At 38.9% G+C, this 19,653-nt stretch overlaps 2 protein-coding genes across 2 annotated transcripts; both read left to right on the top strand.

Moving 5' to 3' along the window:
• The first annotated feature begins 5,239 nt into the window (after positions 1-5,239).
• Positions 5,240-6,382, top strand: LOC139729277 (mu-type opioid receptor-like). Its single transcript, XM_071640204.1, has one exon. It carries the CDS (start codon positions 5,240-5,242, stop codon positions 6,380-6,382), a length of 1,143 nt encoding a protein of 380 aa, XP_071496305.1.
• A 3,651-nt stretch (positions 6,383-10,033) lies between these two features.
• LOC139729275 (uncharacterized) lies at positions 10,034-18,178 on the top strand. The gene is made up of 7 exons (XM_071640203.1): positions 10,034-10,160; positions 13,087-14,115; positions 14,607-14,745; positions 15,374-15,538; positions 16,479-16,621; positions 17,245-17,357; positions 17,957-18,178. The coding sequence occupies exons 1-7, from the start codon at positions 10,034-10,036 to the stop codon at positions 18,176-18,178; spliced, it is 1,938 nt and encodes a 645-aa protein (XP_071496304.1).
• The last annotated feature ends 1,475 nt before the right edge of the window (positions 18,179-19,653 follow it).

The raw sequence follows: 19,653 nt of genomic DNA, 5'->3' as shown, positions 1-19,653 counted from the left end.
TTTCAGGATGAATAAAGACTAAAGCTGAGGTAGTGGGATTTCTCATTGACATGTAATAGAGCATTCCAATCCTGGCCATTTGTTCAGGACCATTGTCAGGGTGTTAACCACATACTGGCATACACACCAATTATTGATCCCTGTGCAAAACTAAAATTTTGTTCAGAGGGTTGAAAACAGAGCAAAATCTGAAATCTAACTGAAAAATAGATCTTGAATTTAATCATGTTAATGAAACTGATTTAGGCCTATGCTATCATTTTCAAATTGCCTCCAACAAAGTTGTACACTATTCAGCTATTGCTCATGTCAATGTCAGTGTTATCAGATATAATAATAGTTTTTTAACTATCAAGGATCAAAAGTGAAAAATGTTTTTTTTTGTAACACATGTATATATATATATATATATATATATATATATATATATATGTAACATTGTGGATTTTGCCAAAACAAAGAGAAAGAAAGATTTTTGAGAATCAACATTAAAACAAAAGTAACGTAAATATACATTTTTTTGACAAATGAGTCACCCTGCGTCATTCAGGAAGTCCAATCTTTCCGCTCACATTCTCCACTTTTACTTGCCAAATTTGGGCATAATGTCCACTCTCTGCCCTCCTTGGGTCAAGCTAGACCTCATAGCCATCAGATATAGCCCTCCACCCAAACAAAGTGGCAGTAACAGTGACGTAGAACTGTGCGTCGGTGGATTGGAATTTAAAGTTAAAATATATCTTTGGGAAGGGTCCTAAACCCAATAAATAGAGAAGTTTTCCTCTCCTCACTTCATATTGGAATCTTGGACAACGAGGAAGCATCAAGATATTGTGAAGCAGAGCGAGTGATCGGGAGTCAGCTATCTTCGTCTCTGGCAGGGGGTTCGGTTTTGACGATCAGAACCTGCGAATTAAAAAGAACATCGTAACCAACATAGCGAGTCCCGGCTCATCATTGTTGTCGTTACATATATGATGCAATATTTGGTACCCTGGGGTACTAAATGAAAATTCGCCATTTTGTTGAATTAATTATTTATATATTATGTTGAATTAATTTTTTTTTTCAGCGCTGTACCCTGGCTTACCAAAAAATGTGTCAAAATATGTTTTAGTATTATTATGCACAAAAATGTTTTCTTATTTGTGATTATGCAACAATTAATGCATGCAAGTGTACTTCGAAAAACACCTATGGTGCTAGTTCATTGCTACGACTTTGCCGTATCCGAATTCGGAATCGGCGTATCTGAATTCGGATACGCATTATAAAATAATGGGCATGAGATGGCGCTGTACAACGCGGTACCCCGGGTTACAACGGTACCCCGGTGTACGGCGTGCCGAATCATATATATATATATATATATATATATATATATATATATATATACATATATATATATATATATATATATATATGTTGCGAATTCACGTATTGGCTCCAATTTAACGAAGAATAAACCGGTAATGCAATATTTCGCCAATATAGAGTTTATTGAGCAACTCAAATTTTCGGTGGCTTCCATTCACCTTCTTCAGGAGTCTCATTCCGCGTCGAGACTCCTGAAGAAGGTGGATGGAAGCCACCGAAAATTTGAGTTGCTCAATAAACTCTATATTGGCGAAATATTGCATTACCGGTTTATTCTTCGTTGTATATATATATATATATATATATATATATACATATATATATAACGAAGAATCAAGAACTATTAATGCATTATATTGCCAATAAAGAATTAGTTTATTAGGCTCGCATTTTCGGTGGCCTCCACCTTCAGGAGTCTCGACTATTTAATGAAACTGATTTATGCTATCATTTTCAAACTACCTCCAACAAGATTGTACACTACTCAGCTATTGCTCATATCAATGTCAGTGTTATCAGATAAATAATTTTTTTAACTATCAAGGATCAAAAGTGAGAATTTTTTTGTAACACCTTGTATAATGTATATATATATAATATATATATATATATATATATATATATATAATTAGCTTATGTATATATATACAATATATATAATATATATATAATATATATATATAATATATATATAATATATATATATATATATATATATATATATATATATATATAGTAAATAGGTAGAGTGAAATTGGCGTTGTGATTGGTTGGATTGTATCACGTGATCGTGCAAAAATTCCGGTATAGTGGCACGACCGTGCCACTATAACGCTTACGCTTACGCTTATGCATAATGCCTACGCTTTATGTACGAAGAGATTCGCGCAAGGCCTAGGGAGGGAGGGCGGCCGATTTACGTAGTGTATTAAAGACAAGGCCATGCATAAATTTCAACGTCATGCGCGCGTAGAGGATCATGGACGCAGAATGTAGGAGTTTTATAAGCGAGTCTGCGCTGTGCGTGATGTGCAATACGCATACACGGCTGTCTGTCTGTACGTGTACAGCGTCGCACGCTGTGTACAGTTTATACCATACGTAAACTACGGTAGGTTGCGGTTCTGCGTGCAACAAGTGCAGTGCCGGCGGTACGGTGAGTCTTGTTAGATCTAAATTAGGGCCTAGACCTACGGGAATACATGTAGATTGAGGGACCTATTTACTATAATAATTAGTGCATGTTCTATTGATGTACCAGTACTGGACTAGAGAACTCCAAATACTAAATTATCCCTCGTGCAGTTCTATTCACCTCGGCCTGCGGCCTCGGTGAAACAAAACAGCACTCGGGATAATTTAGTATTTGTCGTTCTCTAATCCAGTATAGTGCATCATAGAGCATGCACTATTTATATAATATGTGTGTGTGTAATGTATATAGTAATGCATTATATTTCCAATAAAGAATGAGTTATATTATATGCATAATATTATATATATATATATATTATGTATATACACGTATATACATATATACATATATAAAGAAGAATCTAGAACTGGTAATCCATTATTTTGCCAATAAAGAATGAGTTTATAAGGTTCGTATTTTCGGTGGCCTCCACCTTCTTCAGGAGTCTCGACGGGGAAGAAGGTGGAGGCCACCGACAATTCCAGCCTAATAAACTCATTCTTTATTGGCAAAATAGTGCATTACTAGTTTTTGATTCTTCGTTATATTTGAGCCAATACGTGAATTTTCAACATAGGCATATATTAGAGAGAGAGAGAGAGAGAGAGAGAGAGAGATGTGGAGAGAGGGAGAGATCGTCTGCTCTTATCTGTCTCACTAGTCAGAGCGGGCAGTGCATTTGCGCGTACAGTATGACATAAGATCGACTTATTTCACTGTTTGTTATGAAAATTAATACAAGCTCCCCAGATCCAGGAGCTACGGCACATTCTCAGATTACTTTATACGTTTTCACATTTTTGAAGGTTTTGGTCGTGGGGTTAATGATTGGTGGTGCTGTGATTGTGTCATATAATTGTTTTCTCTATATACACATTGTATACCTTGGATATTATGGCGCAATGAAAATGATTTATTGTGCACTGTCATTATACATTGAATTTGTAGAAACAGAGTTCGGCCATGGGTTAGGGATCGGAGAGAATGTTAAAGATTCACAATCTTATTTCTACAGTTTGAAAATAGTTCAGGGAATTGTCGTAAAAATTGGTGTAAACAGATAATGATTGTTTGGTATATAATTGTATGATACTGTCTCGTATTGGAGAGATGTTTTATGAATTTGTTGAGATAATGGTGCGAGATGGCGAAGAAGCGCCAGTCACCATGATAGTGACATAGTACATTATTTTCTAGGTAGGCCTGCAATAAATCTGTATACATGCTCAATCCGCATTCCTATAAATGTTATATTACAATATTTTTTTTAATGTTTTGACTATTCCCTGATGTGTGTTGGTTGGAAAAGCTTGGTGGTCATACTTACAATGATTTTGATAGCATTTTCCAGCCCGGCAACTTGAAAGCGAAGCACGTAAGGTGGGGGGGGGGGGGGGGGGGGGGGGGGCTCACTTTTTGTATACTCTTATAATTCAATATTAATGCATTGTTGAGCTTGCGGTTTTGATAGCAGACTATACCCGGGAACAAAGAATGACGCTTCTACCTTTGCTGGTCATGCTTCAATCCTGAAAGCAGAGCTCATCAAGGCAGGTAGAAACGTGTTCATACATGTACAGTATACCAGGTAATCTTTTAGTAAAAATACACACATGCGAGTATTTTTTTTTAATATCAATTTCATATTCGAGTGTCAGCTTTTAAAGTATCGCATCTACGTTGTATTGTTGAAAAAAAAAAAACAATGCATGACGGTTTCGAAATCTCTGCCTTACCAGCATTACCACTGTTATATACCATTATGCAAATACGAAGAAATGAACCACACATGTCATGAGCAGGTAACTCTCCCGTCCACTCTTCATCACCATTCTCCCCTCCCCCTTAACTCTCTCTCCCTCCCTCCCTGCTTTCTCTCTCTCTCTCACTCTTTCTCATTGAGATATGTTATGAATTTTAAAGAAAAAAAATCAAATGTCGAGATGTTCAAACGCAAATTCTAAAAATCATACGGAAGTCTCCTTTAATCTGAAGTCTGCAACCCTGTTATACGATTCAATGTATGCTGACACATTTTTTTTTCATTTAATCAAAGTCTGCTTGTATACACTTTGTCTACAAGTTTCGACACTCAAACGTGTCATAACTATGGTATATCATGTGTGTTTCACGTGCTGCCCATTAGTCGTTCCCATTATCACAGCCTGCTCTTAGATAGAGACTGATATACTTGCCTTCAAAGTAACAACGACACGGAACAGCTATGAAACTTTAATTGTTTTCAGTGCAGGCGTTTGAAATGGATAATGAAATATGAAGAAAAAATATTTCTCAATTGACAATGCAATTTCCCCCTCTATAGAATTACAGAAGAAACAGGGTATATAGCAACGTCACGTTGCCTTTTTCCTAAAGAAAACAAAAACACTTACAAATGCAATGGGGAAGAATAACATAAGGATGACTTCATTACATCTTCCGCTATTATTTCACTCAGCAAACTTGTATAAATAGACAGGAAGTCAAATGCAGGTGATTGTCTATTTCGAAACTGAACCCTCTTTTTCGAGCCGATGGTAGAACTTGTATCTCATTTCAGAAAGTTTTCTCTTCGATTGTCACAGCTAACGTTGTAACCCAGGTTTCACAAGTTCGATCATTTCATGCAGTGGACCACATCTCCTCGTGAGAAAGTTGTCCTTAACCATGACGTCTGTTAGTCTATCAGCGACCTCAAAGACAGAAGTTTTAACCGAACTGGCCACGGAAATATCAAGCTCTCCATTCATTGCATCATCCATGTCACCTGGTGACGGTGAGGAAGTCTCGTCCGACCTTGCTTTCCTCCACCGTGCCATCATCAGTGTCTGTTTGCTCGTGGTATTTTTTGTTGGCAGTTCGGGAAACGCCTTGGTCATGGTATCGGTGATTGTCTCGAAGAAACTTCAGACAACGACCAACATTCTGGTGGTCAGCCTCGCCGTAGCGGACTTCATCGTCTGCTTCACCCTACCCCTCCAGGTTTCCATGGTTTTGAGCAACGTCGACGACTGGCCTTTCCCTGAGATCGTGTGCGTTCTCGTCGTTGCTCTCTCGTTCACATCGATATGCTGCAGCGTGCTCACCCTAGGGAGCATCGCTGTCATCAGATGGTATGTTATCACGAAATCAATTCGTGGCGATCGCGGATTCAATACCCCTCGCAGAGTCTCCTTCGTAGCCATAGCAACGTGGGTGGTATCATCCGTTTTCATGATAGTTCCTCCGTACGTTGGCATTGGGTCCATAGGTATTTCAGAGTATTATCACTTGTGTTCGGTGACCGATGACAATCCGACTAACTTTATATACGTATCTCTGCAAGGAGCAATACTCTTTATCACGCTGACAGTGACAGGAATTTTTTACCTTCTCATTCTGCGATTTGTTCTTGCAAGTTCAAAAAAATTTCAATCGCAGTTCGCGGACAGTTCGGTGGGAACATCAAGCGGGGCCAACAACGGTTCCAACTCGACGTTCGATAGGCGCGAAATTGACATCACGAAAAATCTCTTCATCGTTGTCTGCGTCTTCGTGGCATGCTTTCTGCCCACCGTCGTAAACTTCCTCATACCGGGCGCCAGCGTTATCACTCTCTACACAAGCTCATTTTTAACCATCAACAGCTCCTTGAACCCCATAATCTATGGTCTGAAACATCCCAGCTTTAAGGAGGTTTTCCGTTGTCTCCTGACGGGCAATCTGGAGGGAATTCCCCAACCAAGCAGTCTGCTCAAACGACACAAGACAAAGGCATCGAAAAACCATTCCCAAAGAGTAACCGGTCCGGATTCATCCTCTAGTGTGTAGATAGAGTTCTGTTCAGCATGTCTCAAATTATTCTATAGGTCACTATTTACTTCTAATCGCTGTGTCTGCATCTTCTCCCTCTTTTTGCCCCGCTCTTTCCCCCTGTCTCATTATTTCTGTCTCACTTTGTTCTTTCCCTTCGGTTACCATCTCAAATGCACTGATGAAAAGCACCTTGATCAGTGAGGGTCAAACTTGATATCGTTATAATATGGTTTCCATGTTTTGATGAAACTTGTGTGATTCAAAGTTCCATAAAATATTATGTACTTATGTAAGCATTATGTATAATTATTGCTTTGTATTATGCTTTATTTGGAAATAAAATCATTTGAATTGAATATTAGCTTACAACAAGGTAATGACTGAATGTTCAACACGCCATAGGTTTATAATTAGATACAAGTTAGCGCATTTTATACTTAAATACCATAATATGCACCGTTTTTGATAGTCTTTGGATCTCATAAAGACTCACTAAAGTTTGGTGCATCACAATCCATGCTAAAACCCGATCAATCTTCGCTTGACAATTATGAAGGAGAAAAGAACAGATATTTATTACGATGTTTTGTTTTGTGAACTGTGAGCAAATGAAGTCTCACTGAAACGTGGTGAAAAATGATGTGAGAAATTGTTATGTTTTTATTTTAATTTCTGAAAAGTATTGGTATTTAATCATAATCTTTCGCACTAAAACAGGCTCCACTCAAGGCAGTGTTCAAAGATAAAATACGAACTTCTCAACACTGCTGTATTTGTCTGTCATCAGGCTTGACAATGTGAATGAATGGTTGTATATCAATAAGAAACTTCGTAGTTCTACTTTGTGCATGAGCAGAAAAGGTCATTTTGGCGAAGAGGCGTGATGGTTTTTAAATTCACGGAGATAAGTATCTGTCATGATTATTCATTTAATCCTTGTACATGATACTTGCCATTACATCCACCTGACTGCAAAGCTGGTATTTGGCAATACGAATAGAAACATGTTTTTAATGCATTCAATACAAAACAAAGAAATGGATGCTTCCCCCGAGGGTTGTTTGACGGACCATTCTGGTCACCTGGGGGTGTTTCATCAACGTTTGTCAGCGCTGACAACTTAAATCACCATAGTAACATTCAGTGACCAGAGCATCTCAGCCAATCAAAACCAAGGATTTTGCTGAAATTGTCAGCGCTGACAGTTGCCAGCGCTGACAAACGTTGATGAAACACCCCCCTGGTCTCGCTTATATGCGAGATCATTTTTGTTGTTCTTCTTGTTGGTGTTTAACACGAATTCCATGATTGTTACGCCGGGCAAAGTTACCGTTACGCATTACGTTGCTTTGCATATGAGTGAAGTGCTTAACCAGCTAAGACAAATAGAAAGTTCATTTTGCACCAACGTGCACATGAGCTAATTACGAACTGGCTGTATAGTAGCCTGTAGATGTTTTCTTGTTTCATCAGAAATTCTTAGAGTAAATAAATTGGACTTTCTTACAGCAATTCACGTCATTACTGTAAATATCAAAATAGATGTTCATTTGGCATGTACATATCTATCATAAATCATTGTGGTTGAAATGTTTAATGTTGAAAGTGTTTAATGTCCTCTGAATTATGACCTTTAACCGCAGTGAAACACTTCAACTCATATACCTTGCGGATTCTCCTCATGTATTTCTGTGTTGATGCAAAGTGTCAAATTTTGCATAGCTTTATAAACACTTGTATAATGACATAATGTCCCTTTCAATGATACTATCATTTTAAACAATAGTTCCGTGTATATGTTTATGTATTGTTGTAATACATTGTTCGTTTGTATTCCTTTAAATTGTCCAATAAATGTGATATTGCAAAACAAACTTTGATTTGATCTGAACTGAAATGAATTGAATATAATGTACTTTAATGAATCACACTACATTTTGTTATATTTACATTATGCTATTTATTGTTATTAGATGTAGAAAATTTGATAGCTAATGCTGTTAATCAAAGTTCAATCAAGCCATCATTCCATGATCTGCATTTTAATAAGGATTAACAATATAACTTGTTATTTGAATATCTATTTACTCCCTTGAAGGGCATAAGTTACTTTCAATGTGCGTGTGTATACACCTCAGTACGACAATACCTTTAAAATGATATCGATTTCTTCAGCCTATATAATACTATATATAGACATTTTTGAAGAGGTATTCAGAGTTGGTTTTATATGTCAACATGAATAAAAAGAGAGAATAACATAAAAACGGTTGTGCAATGTTATTTTTAAGTCTTTGGCCGCAGACCTTGGTGGAGGAAGAATTTCGTTGTTTGTTCTGTTTTTTTGATTGATTTGATTTATTTCCGCATTCAATCAGATACAAATTTAGTACAAATTTCAAAAGCATAAAGACAAAGAATAGTAAGTGCAGTGAAATAAATCGATAACAGTACACAAATAGATACACATAAATTGATTGCATTGAGTAGTATACATACACAGAAACATAAAAATTAAATATACAGTATTTTCAGTAAATAACAGAGATAATTGAACGCACGAGACCGCCATCGTGAGCGATTAAGCTTGAAATGGACTGGGCCTCATTTTGTTGATGGTTCAGTGCTACAGTGGGCATTCATTGAGTTTAATACCTCGAAAGATATAACAATACATCAAAGTATGCATGAACCAATGGCCAAATATTCTGTGGCCTCGTAGAAAATTGCCATACAAATATGCACTATTACCATCCACTCGCCTCTCTCTCTACCCCCCCCCCCCCACACACACACACCTTTAAAAAAAAGGTGGTTATGAAGAGGCATGTAAAACTTCGAACATTAGTGGGAGACATTCAACGAAATCTCGAAAAGAAACCCCAAATAATTTTTTTTTTCTTTATAGTATTTTATGTCAACATGACATGGCAGTTTATGTTATGAGAGTCCCCAGATTTCAGTGATCGCATGCATAAAAGGAGCCCTTTATATAGGCATTATTTTTTCTTTGTGAATATGTGGAGCATGAAGCTACGCGTATTATTGCTCCATGCAGGGCGGTGGGACTCCTCGCTGCTCCATGGTTTGAATGTGGATTTGCGATTGAGGGTGACCACTCCCATGGCTTCCTCTGGTAGGAGGGTTGCCTTCAAGGACCATATTCTGTCGTCTGCAGTGTTGATGAAACTTCTTAGTGTTACGTAACTTGAAAAGAAGGGCATCGAGAGCAAACAGCATTGCTGCACAGTAAACTCGGGATGGTTTCCCACACGAATCGTCATGCGCGTGGTATACAGTACTATGAAAAAAAAAGTCAAACAACCTCAGTGTCTGTGATTGCAGAACATAGGTATTTATGCTAACTGCCTTCTGAAAAGATCGCGCTTTTCCTCCACCCCCCCCCCCCCCATTTCTCTTTCTCTCTCTCTGAGGGCTTGACCCAGCATTGGTGTTATGCGGTGTGCTATAAAAAGGTGTGATGTGTACTGACACAATAGAGGTCCCATCATAGTCGTCACGCGTTTTTGGCCGTGGCGCATGTAGAGGGAAATTACTTGATGCATATGAACACTGTGCAAGTGCAGTGTCGTCTGATCTGGTGACACGTCAGGCTTCAACCAGTTTACTCCAACTTTATGTAATTCTGGAAGAATTTCTTGGATAATGGCTGGCGTAACTCTGATACGATTTAAGCTGATCACTGCTTCTCTTCTCTCTGCCGGGGCATCGCTGGCGGCACTCCGATGTGCTTGCAACGGTGAAAATGGCATCGTTCTTCGTATACTTACAGGTGAGACGTGCGGTATTTGGTGCATGAGTAGCCAGGGAGGTATCTCTTCCCACCTTCCTGATTTAGCCAAGGTAGTGTGCATGGAAAAAATTCGATATCGGGAATGCAAAAGAGTGCGATGAGTGTAAGCAAGAATTACTCTAAAGAAGACCCTCATGAAGCGATGATAACCAGGGAGATGGGATTCTTCTTTCACCTCCCTGATAATATTTTGAATATATTTATATACATGCGGATGTGCTGCCACTCAGGTTTATTTGACCAAAAGATCGGTCTACCTCCCTGGTCTGTGTCTTGTCGGGGATATGTTTCGCGTATTAGACTTCGTCTGGCTTCACGGAATTCAATTTTCAATTTTCAAATTCAATGTTCAATTCATTGAAAACCAAACATAATCACAGTAGAAAATGAACATGAAGCAAAAGTGAATATGTGTCCCCAAGAAGCAGAGCTTGCGAGTGGGGCCCTGAATGTATACAACAACATGGTAACATACAAAGCGGAGACTTGGACTGGCTTCACGGAATGCAACTATCAATGTTCCATGTATTCAAAACCAAGCATAATCACAGTAAAAAATGAACATGAAGCAGAAATGAATATGTGTCCCCAAGAAGCAGAGCTTGCGAGTGGGGCCCATGAATGTACAACAACATGGTAACATACAAAGCGGAGACTTGGACTGGCTTCACGGAATTCAATTACTATCAATGTTCCATGTATTCAAAACCAAGCATAATCACAGTAAAAAAATGAACATGAAGCAAAAGTGAATATGTGTCCCCAAGAAGCAGAGCTTGTGAGTGGGACCCATTATGAATGTACAACAACCGATGGTAGCATACAAAGCTATGATATTTGCAGTGCGACCCAATAAAAAAGAAACTTGATTTATAGATGAGACATCTCGATCCATTGCCCTCGGAGGAGAGCCGTAAATGTAAAATAAAAAAAAATAAAAAAAATCCGGACAGACGGATTTTTTTTTCTGTCTCGCTTATAGTTCGATCAATTAAGGTAATAATCTGCAAACGTTGGTTGGTTTGGTTGGTCTTTTATAATTATGTTCATTTCTTGTTGAAAATACAATTGAGCTGATACTAGCTAGGCGTGTCTTCTATAAGCCTGCATTATTGAGACCACTCCATCCTTTCGTTTTCGACAGAGCAGGCCTCTAACTATATAATATGGCCTACATCGCATAGAAAGTATAATAAATTGTATTTTGTACGTATATAATAAAATATAGGCATATACATAGCCCTACATCACCAAGACAAAGTAAATGACGCCTCATCAGTCATCATCAGAAAACTTGGACACGTTGGCATCTCGATTCTTCTTAAACGCATGAGAAAGTGGTTATTAAAGTCTGTGTACAGTTCTGGTTGAGGTCAGGACTTAGCTTTTTAACGTTTTGCAAGATATTCAGAAACCACTCTATGAGATGTCGAAGAGCATGCAATTCTATGGGGTATCAAAAGTTTATTTGATGAAAATCGGTTTTGAAATGACTGAGATATCCAAAAACAAGGTGAAACAAAAAGATCCTCATAAAAGGCGTGGTCTGTCGCCTTTTATTATCACTTCTTTTTATATCTTAGCCATTTCAAAACCAATTTTCATCAAATAAATGTCGAATCCTTCTTAACATTATATGCTTTTTCATATTTCATTAGAGGTTTCTCATTATCTCACTTAGGAATGTTCAAAACATGAATTCCCACCTCAAACAGCACTGTACAGTCCCTTTAAAACATCCTAATCTTATGGTCCATAAGTGTAGACCCCTGCCTCACAGTCCCTTCTTTATAACCTTTCTTTCCTTCCTTCCTTCTCCCGCTGACAATCCCTTCCCCATTGTCTCTTATATTGTTTGACCTGTCTACGTCTTTGTTCATGGTGTGTGCCTTGTGCCTGTGTGTGTGTGTGTGTGTGTGTGTGTGTGTGTGTGTGTGTGTGTGTGTGTTTCGGTTCCTTTACATTTTCTCTATTGTAAGTTCGATTCATCGAGTGGCCCACATATTTTCTCATACCCTGGGTTTTCTACAAGCTTGTCTTTATACGTGGACCCCTCTTTTCCAATAACACAATTATTTTTTGACAACTAGATATATACGTTTCGTTTTCCTTGAGCTGGTATCGACAAGAAAAGGTGCTATTGGTCATAGAATTGCATTTAAATTGAATTGAATTCAATTAAATATTGAATACCGCACGCATCCCTGAGGTATCCTCATGTTCTCAATCTGGATACAATGTAAATGCACTCGGCAGACAAATTATATAGTAGGCCTATGTCATGTCAATGCGTAAAGAGGTTTATCATGAATAACACTTGCACGGAAATAAGTCCAACACAATGATAGGTCCTACTTCATGCGTGAAGCCAGACAGAAAAATCCGTATGTCCGGATCAGTGGGTTTTTTAATCCTCTTGTTGACTTTTACCGCTCTCGATCCTCCTTTATAATGTAGATGGGGATTCCGTGAAGCCGTGACGACAAGATACAGACCGATCTTTCGGTCAATCGCATGAAACATGTTTTCCTATCGAGAAGCAAGCAGACACTCCTAGCCGGCAATGAAAGTGAAATTATTGGATATTGAATTTAAACAAATTTGAGCAGTCTTTCAATACGAGCACTTCCGCAAGTTCCATTTTCAGTGTCACTCCTGAAATTCATGTGTATCTATCATGAGTCTGTCATAATCGTGCACTGTGGGCATCATGTTAAGTCTGTGAATTATTTATGCTTGATGTGTTCTTACGTATCATGAATATCAAATTTGGTCATCAACAAGCTAAACAACAGCCCGAGGCTGATGCAGGGTCTGTGTCAACGAGATGACGCATAATCTAAACTCGAGTGAAAACTGATGTCGCTCATTGCTGTCATGCATTTTCCCCCTCTGAACAATGCAGGTTTGATGTCTGTGCCTGCAGTGCTCCTGGCCTTTCTATTCACCTGGCTGTCCACTTTGAGAATCTCCTACGGCCACACCCTGTGGTCAGTCTGTGCACAGTTCATCTATATGGCCCTGTTACAAGTCACGCGCCACGGTAAAGTAAAACGATGCGAAGAATCTTGGGCGAATCCTCGCCAGACGCAGGAGCAGTACCTCCGGGAAATCATCGAGCTGAACCAGGACACTGCCTACTCTAGGGATCGTGGAATCAACTCGGTGACGTCCTTGAAGGAACTACGAGAGCGCCACCCTTTGACCACATATGAGTCATATCGACCATACGTGGATCGAATGGCAAAAGGAGAAGAGAAGGTCTTGACTAGCGACCCACCAACTCGTTTCGCCCTGACGTCAGGGACAACTGGGAAATACAAAATGTTCCCGTATACTAAGCCTTATTTTTCCCGAATCTTTCGATACAGCATGGCTTTGATAATGGAAATTGGTGTCAGGTTCCTCAGCGAGAGAAGCATGCTTCAGAGAGATATGCGTTTCCACATCGCGCCGAAAATACGGCGCACGGAGGGGGGAACCCTCATGGGCCCAGCATCGATGATTCCTAACTGGATGAAGACAATTCTCGCCCTCTACTCGTCGCCGGGGGCGGGTTTCGATGTCTATGATAATTACGATTCAGTCTACGTCCATCTCCTGTTCGGACTGCGAGACCCAAACCTCAGCGGCATGTACGCTAGTTTCACCTCCACCATCATGTTCGCCATGCGTCAGCTCGAGAGATGCTGGCCCGACATCGTTCGCGACATCGAGAATGGGACAGTTTCAGCCAAGACTATTTCACCCGAGACTCGACGTACACTTGAAAAGGCCCTAGGTGGAGGCGACCCAGAAAGAGCGGCACACCTGAGGCGGGAGTTCAAGAAAGGCTTCGATGGCATCGTTAAGAGGGTGTGGCCACATCTCCTCAGTATCCAGGCTAAAGATTCTCAAGGACTCAGAGGCATCCTACAGAAGTCTTACGCAAAGGGTATACTACTATCGGAAGTGCAATATTCTAGGGATCTTTTGATTTTTTTTCTTACAATTTAGCTCTTCCAACTCCCCAAGGTTTAGAGGAATAACAGAATTATTATGCGCTAGCCCATGTAAGGCTTGACTTGTGTTCATTTGGTTAAAGAATGATTCTTTGCTTGAAGATTAACGTCTGCTACTTGTATTAAATCACGCACGCCTATACTGAGCTCGTGATGCACTAACATATTTGCCATACGTTTTGATTCATAATATGTTTGTATCGATATCTAATCTTTCATTATCAAGCCAGGTTATTAATTCACCACTGTCATATTATTATTGTGTATCCACATTATCATCTATCCTACAATAGAAATAGACGTTTCGCGCGTTTCTACGATAATGTTCATGTCATGGCACAGCTAGACGCGGTAATCGTTATAATAGAATCATTCTATCATAATAATCAGTTGTGCATTTTGCTAACATTGTCTTCATCCCCAGGAATCCCTATATTTGGTTATATGCTGAGTGCCACGGAGGGAGTCGTAGCATTCAATATGTGGCCAATGAAAGAGGGAAAGGAAGAATACGTTCTCATGCCAACGTGCACGGTCTTCGAATTCATTCCGGAAGACCACATGTAAGTCCATCTTGATATTCACATATAGTATATAGAGAAGGCCTAGATGAAAATTCTGTCTTGCGACAGTAACCGCAGATAAGAATATGAAATATATTTCCAAATTACTTGTATAGTTTCTAAAGAAAACTATTGATGATATCTTATTATTTTCTGCGATCACAAGAAGTATGATGCAATGCATTGGTGCAATCCAGTGTGATGATCTAAATTCAGACAGAAGGAGCCATCACTTGTATGTGAAAAAACATTTGGTGTTTGTAGAGAAATCCACACCCATATAACAGATAAGACGTTCGGGAAATAGGCAAATGATAAAACAAGTTGCTATCTCTCATCAGAGATTTTATTTATTAAATCTTTTTAACTAGTTACATTATAAAAAACTTATCCTTTTTACCAAGTCAGTTGCGGTCCCCAAATGTTTTCATGTTTTACTCCTTGATTTGCACGCACGCTTTACATCTTTGAAGTCTATATAGAAAAGTGCACGTTTGTTTGTTTTTCATTTTGTTTTCTTCTTTTTTTAACGACTGGAATGTCAGATTTCATTTTAAAGGTCATTTTCATTATCTAAGGATATGTGATCGTTAACAAACCCATTTCGGATATGACATCATTTCATTAGGCATGAGGATGAACCAGAAACGTACTTTATCGACGAATTGCGAGTAGGAGGCACCTACGAAGTAGTGGTCACTCAGATCTTTGGCATCTATCGCTTCAGATACGGGGACGTCGTGCGTGTGACTCGATTTCATCATAACACTCCTGTGGTCGAGTTTATGTACAGGTACGACAATGATTAAAGAGATGTGAATTGAACGTCATGACAGAGAAATCCTTCTCTAAAATGTTCATTGCCTCTACATTTGCTAAGTCACCACTCTCCCCAAATGTGTTATTATGGAGCTTCAGATTTGCGACGCGGACGTGATTGTTTCGTTTCGTTATATTTCATTTCCAACACATCATGATTACAACATTTTAATAAAGACACATATACTAATGATACGACAAAGCAATGAAAAAAAAACTATGAACAATAATACAATTTTGTGATCTTAAGACAAGTACAGAAAAAAATGGCTGAAAATGGAGGGAACTGCTAAAAAGCAGAGCTTATAATTTTTAGTAAACTCTCATTGCGTTGGTCATTCTCCTCTCTCCCTGCGTCATGTTGCAAAGTAACCGTACAGAATTAGCAGAGACGCAACCTGTTTAAAGTAAAAATAATAATGGAGTCCCCGTTATGATCGGTGCATCAAGTAGCTCTCTGAATTGAGCGGACCCCAAAATGGCTCAAAACGCGTAGTGAAAATTCAGACTACTCGAGATCGATTTTGATAAGCAATTTTGCTCATGCTCAGAAAAGTTTTTCTCCCTCTGAACGTCCGCGTCACGAAAATCTAAAGCGCCCTACTGTAACCCCAAAGAAATTGTCTTAATTGTTACAAAATACAACATGTCGATGTTTTTCATAATCATCAAACACAAGCAAAATACTTTAATTTCAATCGTCATAATCTTACACTAGTGTAATATTGCAAAGCATAAAGAAATTTGCTCTAAAACTGTGTTAAAAATTTCCATTGTCATTTTCATTATGCATTAAATTAGCGCAAGATAAAGTATGATTTGTGTCGGAGTGTACCAAAAAAACTCAACATTTCAATATTTGTAAATTCTTTTGAAGAATATGATTTTATCTGTGATCGTTACCATGGAAACAGGTCTGGACAGATGCTAAACGTTAGTAGTGAAAAGTTGGACCAAGCTACGGTACAACAGTCAATAGAGGGCGCACTGAAATCTTGGTCGGGGTTCCAGCTCGTGGAGTACGCCGTCGCGGAGAGCTCACTGCTGCAGCAGTTAGGTAGGACTTCGAATAGTCTGGTTCACTTATACATACAGATTATATCCCTTTAATTAAAGCGTATTCCTCCATGACAACAGATGCTGGTAAATTGCCTCGGGTTCTCAATGAAAGGATTGTACATTTTTGACAGAATAGGCAGTTGCTGTCTCGTCACAGAAAAAAGTGTAGAATGTTCAGATAGTAGGCCTAAACATAACGTCGGATTATAAGAATATTGGTTTATACTGTGTTAATCTGTTTGCCTGTCTGAGGGCTGTCTCTCTCTCTCCTATTACTTCCCTGTCTACTTGTTGTCATGATATATGGTAATGTCACTTTTAGTGGTTGCAAAATTACAGAGGATTTTTTTTCCTTTTTGGTTTTATTGTGTCCTTTCAGACAAGTCATGTTCCCAGTCACAATCGTTACCAAGACAACGAGTCAAATACACTTTAAGCTCGATGGGACAAAACACTCGAGACAAAACTGTCCAGATAAAACACCTGAAATAAAAATCCTTTTGTGTAGAATGTGAAATATAAAACAGTGCCATGAGGTCTTTTGAGGATAATCTATGCACAAAAAGTTTTGCAACAAGCAGAAGACCTAAAATCGTTCGTCATTATCTCGTTCTCCGTTAGATGAGCCAGAAGACCAATCAATCCATGTTGAGCATCGTCCATTCTACGTGATCTTCCTGGAGCTAGACCAACTTCCCGAACCCGGCTGCCTGGCCGAGGAGGATTTCATGAAGGTGTGTACTTTCTTCTTCTTGTCCTATAAAGAGCCGCATACTCTAAAATGTACCTCCGAGCTATGTTGCCAACCAGCACATTTCCATATTTTTTTTTCAAGGATAGTTGTAATTATTCACTTTCTAAATTACCTGTTAGACTGAAATTCAATGCAGAGATTTTGTTCTTTGTGTATGTTTTGGGTGTGTGTCAGAGTGAAACGACATCTACCACCATTTTTTTTTTAACAATAGAAAGAAGTAAAACTCCCTCTTAATATTTATATGTCACGTTTGACGCTCCCGTATTATAATCATGCCCCGTTGATTTCTATATTTATGGGATGTTTAGCATGCTCGGATACAGCGTATGTGTCAACGCCTTTGATTTTGCCATCGTTGTGTGATTCTTGGTGTCTGTGTCGCTGTTCATAATTATAATTATACTCGTGTTGTCTTCTCCGTCATACAACGGATGCCTACTCCAGTCAATGTGTGCCAGTACATGTATAACAAACTTAACTGTGGAATGGTTAAAGGCATGACCTAATCAATATCTCGTAAAGCTGTATGTTTAAACTGTTGTTGTTGTTTTCGTATCATTTATGATTATTTTCCAGATTGACGAACAGCTTCGAGCCCTCTCTTTCCCCTACCACACGTTTCGCGACAGAGATGTCATAGCGCCACCCCGCGTTCATGTCGTCAAACCCGGGACATTCGGTCGCTTGCAAGACTACATTCTAGCTAATAGCACGGCTACAGCTAACCAGTACAAAGTACCACGGAAACTTGTGACGTTGAATACCCTAAAGTTAATGCTGGACTCACGCGTGTTGTAAGGCAATCATGAACTAAGTGACATGTTACCATGGTAACACTTGCTCCTCGCACAACATTTTAAAGGCCTACAGGCAAAACATTGTTCTCATACGCCTGCTGCAGAAACTTAATTGTATGATTGAGGGTACCACCTACCGTCACCCTGCGGATCTGCAGCTTTATTCCAAAAGTATAGAACAAATTCGCCTAAGTTTTGCCTCAAATATGCCATAGATACTGCAGTTTCGAATATCGTGACCGTCCTCTTGATTCTGAATCTCTGTAGTGAAATTTTAGTGCGTGCGGTGCATTTTCTTTGCGCGGCTTAAAAGGGTGCCTCCACATCGACACTCCCGGCTCCCTCAATAGGTATTATAATTATAATAAACGTGAATTTCACATCAGTCATGCGTCGTGTTCGCAGCTTACTAAGCGCGTATGTGTAACTGAACCAAGTTTAGTTTAGTTTGTTAGTTTTGTTATGAGTTTGTTGTTCGTGTCTTCGTTATTTTCATAGCTTATAGAATAGTATATGTGACACTCAATCCTACGCTTGCGTTATCGTTCTATACGCTAACAGCTATGACATGTATGTCACGCCGGGTGCCGATGTTAAGGTACCTTACCATACTCTAAAATGGAGACATAATTATAATTATGCAAAAGGAATGTGAAAAATAACGCTGTGATAACACAGCTTTAGTTGGGCAAAGACGCGGTCCCTGCTATACCGTATTTTTTGCCCCCCCCCCCCCCCCAAAAAAAAAAATAATAATAATACAACGGGACCCTCCGCAATGATAACTTTTAAAATAGTGAATCAATCCAAATACAATTTCAGGGTTTTAAACTATAACTCATTGCCCACATCTTACAGAAAACCCCATTCGATTTACTTCAGTGGTCAAAGAGAATGAGGAATTTTGTAGAACATGTCAGGAATCTCTTCCCTCCAAGTTCTGTCTATTGTGTTTACACACTGATATGCAGTTCCAAGAGCATCCAAGTGCTGAAATTGGAAGAATCAGACTCATGACATGCTCTATACAACTATCCACATTTCTCTGTAACCGCTTGACCAAATTGAATGGGGTTTTCTGCAAAATAGAGCTAAGATGTTTTATTTAAGACCCTGAAGTAGCATTTGGACAGTTTAATCATATTTGGTGTTATCAGTGCGAAAGTCCGATTGTAATTTTTTGGACATACTGTATTCCTCTTCTTTCGGAGTATTGTACACTATAAGCATTAGTAATACATAATTATGTAGTCGGTTTCAGGAAACAAAATAATCATTATAAATTATACAAATATTGAAAACCCGGATACAAGCTGTTTACATTCTGCATGGTAATTTTCAGTTTCTATTAATGGCCTCGGTGCATGGTCATGTTATTGGTAGAAACGCCGGTGTTTACTATGAAAACCAATCGTGTCTTTATGGGAGGTTGACTATTGCACACGCACTTTGTGCTAATTTTAGTAACCACATAAC

This window comes from Diadema antillarum, unplaced genomic scaffold, assembly GCF_040938485.1.
Source record: "Diadema antillarum isolate AM-2024a unplaced genomic scaffold, OU_Dant_1.0 seq00000233_RagTag, whole genome shotgun sequence".
NCBI classification, from domain to species: Eukaryota; Metazoa; Echinodermata; class Echinoidea; order Diadematoida; family Diadematidae; genus Diadema; species Diadema antillarum.
This window is presented reverse-complemented; position numbering and strand designations above follow the sequence as displayed.

What these genes read in the sequence shown, in the direction of transcription:
- LOC139729275 (XM_071640203.1), top strand. Translation starts at nt 10,034, where the DNA reads ATGGCTGGCGTAACTCTGATACGATTTAAGCTGATCACTGCTTCTCTT. An exon ending in CGTTCTTCGTATACTTACAG is followed by an intron (nt 10,161 to 13,086) that starts GTGAGACGTGCG and finishes TGAACAATGCAG; the next exon opens with GTTTGATGTCTGTGCCTGCA. An exon ending in CCGAGGAGGATTTCATGAAG is followed by an intron (nt 17,358 to 17,956) that starts GTGTGTACTTTC and finishes ATTATTTTCCAG; the next exon opens with ATTGACGAACAGCTTCGAGC.
- LOC139729277 (XM_071640204.1), top strand. Translation starts at nt 5,240, where the DNA reads ATGACGTCTGTTAGTCTATCAGCGACCTCAAAGACAGAAGTTTTAACC.